The sequence below is a fragment of the Cebus imitator genome, unplaced genomic scaffold (assembly GCF_001604975.1).
Source record: "Cebus imitator isolate Cc_AM_T3 unplaced genomic scaffold, Cebus_imitator-1.0 Scaffold266, whole genome shotgun sequence".
In the NCBI taxonomy this organism is placed as follows: domain Eukaryota; kingdom Metazoa; phylum Chordata; class Mammalia; order Primates; family Cebidae; genus Cebus; species Cebus imitator.
The window spans coordinates 750,581-757,089 of NW_016107581.1; the positions used below are offsets into that span (position 1 = coordinate 750,581).

General features: G+C 52.1%; 1 protein-coding gene across 2 annotated transcripts in view; it reads left to right on the top strand.

Annotated features, from left to right (window-relative positions):
- The first annotated feature begins 2,438 nt into the window (after positions 1-2,438).
- Positions 2,439-6,509, top strand: part of C5AR1 (complement C5a receptor 1) — a 27,057-nt gene continuing 22,986 nt past the window's right edge. Inside the window, exon 1 of one of the 2 annotated variants that reach the window (XM_017500413.2) lies at positions 2,439-2,629. In XM_017500413.2, the coding sequence (XP_017355902.1) occupies positions 2,498-2,629 (132 nt within the window). In that variant the 5' untranslated portion in view covers positions 2,439-2,497. Of the gene's footprint in view, positions 2,630-4,621; positions 4,847-6,509 lie in introns of those variants that run through there. The other variant, XM_017500414.2, reaches the window with a different exon arrangement.

Sequence of the window (6,509 nt, forward strand, 5' to 3'; positions counted from 1 at the left end):
TGGTGAGAGGTTGACAGGTCATGATCTGTTTTGAATGGAAGGCCATGTCCAGGCTCCTTAGCTCGGCATTCAAGGCTTCTCTCCACCCCTGGACACGCTTACTCTCTAGCTTCTCAGACCCTGTAGCAGACAGAATCATGGCCCCGATGATGTCCACATCCTAAGCCCCTGAACCTGTGAACAGGTGACCTTCCATGGCAAAAGGGACTTTGCAAATGGGATTAAGTTAAAGAACTTTAGATGGGGGAGTGATTATACTGGATTGTCTGGGTGGGCTCAGTGGAATCACGGGAGTCCCTATATGCGGAAGGTAGAGAAATATGAGACTTACGGTGGAGGAGGAGGTGATGGGACCACAGAGGCAGAGACAGGCGTGGTGCAGCCACAAGCCAAGGAATGCCAGGAGCCACCCGAAGCTGGGAGAGGCGGGGAACACATTCTCCCCTGGAGCCTTTGCGGGGAGTGCTGACATCTTGATTTTTGGACTTCTGGCTTGCAGAACCATGCCAGATTCATTGTTTGTTTTTTTCTTTTCTTTTCTTCTTTTCCCCTTGAGATGGAGTCTTGCTCTGTAGCCCAGGCTGGAGTGCAGTGGAGTGAACTTGGCTCACCGCAACCTCCACCTTCCCCGTTCTAGTAGCTGGCACTCCAGGCAGGTACCACCACACCCAGCTAATTAATGTATTTTTAGTAGATATAGGGTTTCGCCATGTTGGCTAGGCTGATCTCGAACTCCTGACCTCAGGTGATCTGCCTGCCTCGGCCTCCCAAAGTGCTGGGACTACAGGTGTGAGCCACTCATGCCCACCCCTGGCGTTTTACGCCGACGTTTTATGCTAATTGGTTACAGCAGCCACAGGAAGGTAATCTAGGCTCCTTCCTCACTCCAGGCTCTAGCAGGTGTGTTAGAGCAGGGGTCCCCATCCCCAAGCCCCTGGGCTGCACACCTGCACGGGTCCATGGCCAGTTAGGAACCATGTGGCATAGCAGGAGGTGACCAGCATGTGGGAGAGCGAAGTTTCATCTGTATTTATAGCCACGCTCCTTTGCTCATATTACTGCGGAGCTCCGCCTCCTGTTAGATCAGCAGTGGCATTAGGTTCTCACAGTGTAAGGCGGGGGTGGGGGGGTGGGGGGGGACACAGGAGCAGGGCTGTAGGGGCATTCCAAAGAGTCTCAGTGTTCCCCGGTGGGATGTGTTTTTTTCCAGGTCCTTGGGCTTTCACTCACCCAATAATGGGGAGGAGACCCAGGCAGTGCGGTAATATTGTTCAAGTAAATATTGGACCCAAAGAGCTTTGCAGAAAAGTGACTTATTAGGCAGAGAGAGAGAGAGAGAGAGAGAGAGAGAGGAGAGAGAGAGAGAGAGAGAGAGAGAGAGAGCGCCAGCGAGTGAGCCAGCGAGCTCCCACGCTGTCAGGGGAGGGGATCCAGGGATGGAGTCCCTATAGGTAAGGGAGGAGAGGGATTGGGGGGATTTTTTGTTTGTTTGTTTGTTTGTTTTTTGAGATAGAGTCTCACTCTGTCACCAGGAGCCAGGCTGGAGTGCAATGGCACAATCTCGGCTCACTGCAACCTCCGCCTCCTGGGTTCAAGCAATTCTCCTGCCTTAGCCTCCCAAGTAGCTGGGATTACAGGCGCACGCCACCATGCCCAGCTAATTTTTGTATTTTTAGTAGAGACGGGGTTTCACCATGTTCGCCAGGATGGTCTCGATCTCTTGACGTCGTGATCCGCCTGCCTCGGCCTCCCAAAGTGCTGGGATTACAGACTTGAGCCACCGCGCCCGGCCTTTTTTTTTTTTTTGAGACAGAGTTTCGCTCTTGTTACCCAGGCTGGAGTGCAATGGCGCGATCTCGGCTCACCGCAACCTCCGCCTCCTGGGTTCAGGCAATTCTCCTGCCTCAACCTCCTGAGTAGCTGGGATTACAGGCACGCGCCACCATGCCCAGCTAATGTTTTGTACTTTTAGTAGAGACAGGGTTTCGCCATGTTGACCAGGATGGTCTCGATATCTTGACCTCGTGATCCACCCGCCTCGGCCTCCCAAAGTGCTGGGATTACAGGCGTGAGCCACCGCGCGCAGCGGGAGTGGGGGGATTTTAACCTCGAAGTTACTCCCGCCCCATTCAAGCTCTCGTCCAGTGGGAGGAGCTTTTCCAAACGTCCTCTGGAGTGATTGATCTTGGACTCTGATGCTGGATTGGTTGCCTGGCTCGCAATAGAGCCCCTCCTTCCAAGGCTTTTGGCGGGCTTTTTAAACAAAGGAAGCTCACCTGGGCTGTCTACCTTCTGCTGTGGGAAAGTTAGACAGAGAACTCTAAGCTCCTGGATGCCGGGGTGGAGAGAGGTGTGGCGCTGGGAAGCTTTTGCCTTTGAAACCACGCCCCCTGTGGACCCGGAAAGAGAAGTTAACATAGTCCCTCAGCAAGGGCATGAACCCCATTGTGGCTGCGCATTCGGGGGCTCTAGACTGCACACTCCTTATGGGAATCTAATGATGATGATCTGTCGCTGTCTCCCATCTCCCCAGATGGGACCCTCTAGTTACAGGAAAACAAGGTCAGAGGTTCCACGGATTCTAGTTACAGGAAAACAAGGTCAGAGGTTCCACGGATTCTACATTATGGTGAGTTATATAATTTTCCCTTCCTTTTCTTTTCCCCTTTCCCTCTTTCCCTCTTTCTTTCCCTTTCCCTCTTTCCTTCTCTCTTTCTTTCCTTTCTCTTCTTTCTTTCTTTTTTTTGATGGAGTTTCACTCTTGTTCCCCGGGAGTGCAATGGTACACTTTCAGCTCACTGCAACCTCTGCCTCCCAAGTTCAAGCAATTCTCCTGCCTCATCCTCCACCTCCCAGTAGCTAGGATTACAGGGGCATACCACCACACCTGGCTAATTTTGTATTTTTAGTAGAGATGGGGTTTCTCCATGTTGGTCAGGCTAGTCTTGAACTCCCAACCTCAGATGATTTGCCCTCCTCGGCCTCCCAAAATGCTGGGATTACAGGTGTGAGCCACTGCGCCCGGCCATAATTATTTCATTGTATATTACAATGTAACAAGAACAGAAAGTACATCATAAATGTAATACACTTGAATCGTTCCAAAATCATCTCCCACCACCTCTGGTTTGTAGAAAAATTGACTTCCACAAAACCAGTCCTTGGTGCCAAAAAGGTTGGGGACCATGGTCTTAGAGAACCCAGAATGAAACTCGAGAGGGTGAAGCATGGACCCATTTTCCAGACGGAGATGGTTGTGGCTGTGGAGTGGGGGGTAGCACCGTCTTCTCTCGCCAACTTCATAGCCCTAGAAGGAAGATTTTTTTTTTCTTGAGATGGAGACTCGGTATTGTCAGCCTGGGCTAGAGTGCAATGGTGCAATCTCGGCTCACTGCAACCTCTGCCTCCCAGGCTCAAGTAATTCTCCTGCCTCAGCCTCCTGAGTAGCTGGGATTATAAGCATTCATCGCCATGCCTGGCTAATTTTTGTATTTTTAGTAGAAACGGGGTTTCACCATGTTGGCCAGACTGGTCTTGAACTCCTGACCTCAGGTGATCCACTCTCAGCCTCCCGAAGGGTTGGGATTATAGGCATGAGCCATTGCACTTGGCCCTAGAAGGAGGCTTTTTTGTTTGTTTCGTTTTGTTTTTTAAGATGGAGTCTTGCTCTGTCACTCAGGCTGGAGTGCAGTAGCACGATCTCGGCGCACTGCAACCTCTGTCTCCCGGGTTCAAGTGATTCTCCTACCTCAGCCTCCTGAGTAGCTGGGACTACAGCCACGCGCCACCATGCCTGGCTAATTTTTTATTTTTATTTTTTGTATTTTTAGTAGAGCTGGGGGTTTCATCATGTTCTTCCGTCTGGTCTCGAACTCCTGACCTCATGATCCACCCCGCTTGGCTTCCCAAAGTGCTGGGGTTACAGGCGTGAGCCATCGCACCAGGCAGAAGGAAGATTTAACAGTAAAGTACACCCAAACACTGGGCTACCTTTGCAGACTTGCTTGGCCTCTCTGAGCCTCAAATCAGTCCTGTTGGGAGGCTAAGTGGGGGTCACAATCTCTGCTTTCTTGAATCCCAAGGGAGGGGTTTAAGCCAACTGCACTCCTCAGCTTTTCCCCAGAAGCCCGGGGCCTCAGGAGGAAAGAGAGAGATGGCTCCTGCCTGGGCACAGTGGCTCACACTTGCAATTCTAGCACTTTGGAAGATCAAGGTCGGTGATTGCCTGAGCTCATGAGTTCATGTCTAGCCTGGCCAACGTGGTGAAACCCCATCTTTCATAAAAATACAGAAAATTAGCCAGGATGATACACACCTGTAATCCCAGCTACTTGGGAGTGTGAGGCAGGAGAATCGCTTGAACCTGGGAGGCAGAGGTTGCAGTGAGCTGAGGCTGCACCACTGCACTCCAGCCTGGGAAGCAGGGCAAGACTCTGTCTCAAAAAAAAAAAAAAAAAAAAAAAAAAAAAAAAAAAAAAAAAAAAAAAAAAAAAAAAAAAAAAAAAAAAAAGAGTGAGAGAGAGAGAGAGAGAGAGAGAGAGAGAGAGAGAGAGATGGCCCCAGATACAGAAACCGAGAACAGGAGAGGGGCTGAGCTGGCACAGGGACTTCCTCGGTTTTCCAAGCGCAGCCCTCCCTTCTCTGCCTGGGAGGAGTGGTTAGGGTCCCCTGGGTGTGTGCCCCGCAGAGGGAGCTCCAGCCTCAGTGCCCAGGGTGCAGACCAATGAGAGCCCCAGAGAGCAAGACGGTCATTTCCTCCCTGCATCTTCCCTCAGGGCTTTAAAAACCACAGCCCTGGGGCGGGAGGGACCTTCCATCCTCGGGGAGCTCAGAAGACCAGAACATGGTGAGTCTCGTGGGGGCCTGGGAGCAGGAAGCTTTGCCCTGGGTCCCTCCCATCTCTGCTCTCCGGAGCCCTTCTCTTCCCCAGCTCTCACCATCAACGCTGTCTGTCTCTCCCTTTCCTTCCTCTCTCTCCCCATCTTCAACCTGCCTCTTTCCCTGTCTCCCACATCCCAGACTCTCACACGCCAGGGCTGGGATGTGGCCATGGGAGTAAGATTGTCGAGATTGGGGGAGCCATAGCCACCTCACAGGGTTGAGGTCCCGAGAAGATTCCCCCAGGGAGCGACCTTTGAGTCGGGTCTTGTAAGGTGACCAAACATTCGCAGCCGGGCACGATGGCTCACGCCTGTAATCCCAGCACATTGGGAAACCAAGGCGGGAGGATCACTTGAGGCCAGGAGTTCAAGACCAGCCTGGCCAACATAGTGAGACCCCATCTCTATTTTTTAAAAAGAGAATTCCACAAGTGAAAAAATCTCCGCTCACTGCAACCTCTGCCTCCGGGGTTCAAGCAGTTCCCCTGGCTCAGCCTCCCGAGTAGCTGGGACTGCAGGCGCTCGCCACCACACCTTTAATAGAGGTGGGGCTTCACTGTGTTGGCCAGGATGGTCTCAATCTCCTGACCTCACGATCTGCCTGCTTCAGCCTCCCAAAGTGCTGGGATTACAGGTGTGAGCCACCGCACCCGGCCAGATGTTCTTTTCCTTTTTGACTTGGGGTCTTGCTCTGTTGCCCAGGGTGGAGTGCACCATCACAGCTCACTGCAGCCTTGAACTCCTGCGCTTAAGCGATCCTCCCACTTCAGCCTCCTGAGTAGCTGGGACCCCCGGCACACACCACTATGTCTGGCTAGTTTAAAAATTTTTTTTGCTATAGTGAAGGGTTCTTGCTATGTTGCCAGGGCTGGTCTCGAACTCCTGGCCTCAAGCCATCCTCCCACCTTGGCCCCCCAAAACTCTGGGATTACTGGCATGGAGCCATTATGCCCTGTTGTTTCAGATGTTCTGTATGATAGAGATGGGGAAACTGAGGCCCAAGCAGGTGCAGAGATGTCTGGGGACCCTCCGTGGTTGGTGGCAGAACCAGGTTATGCCATGGGTTCTGGGAGTGTCAGAGGGAATGCACCCAGGCTAAATGAAGGTCCCCTGTCATCCCTGCGTCCGGAGGTCTGGGCACCGAGCCAGCAGAGCCGCGATTCAGCACCTGCTGTAACACAGGCGCGCGCTTTGCTTCATTTGCGAGAAAGAGGAAACGGAAGATGATTTGGATGGACCGGGGAGGGGTCTGATGTTGCTTCATTCCTGCATCCCACCCTTGAGATCCGACTTGGGCAAACAGGACTCTGCTGCTGCTTTGTTTTTTTTCTTTCCAAAACGTATTCCAAAATACCTAAGGATACTTGGTAAAAACCTCATTCTCCTTGCTCACCTCAGAGCCTCTGACTCCTCTTCTCTTCTTTCCTCTTCTCTCCTCTTCCCTGCTCTTCTCTTTTTTTTGAGACCGAGTTTTGCTCTTGTCACCCAGACTGGAGTGCAACGGTGCGATCTCTGCTCACTGCAGCCTCCACCTCCTAGGTTCAAGCGATTCTCCTGCCTCAGCCTCCCAAGTAGCTGGGATTACAGGCATGTGCCACCACATTTGGCTAATTTTTTGTATTTTTAGTA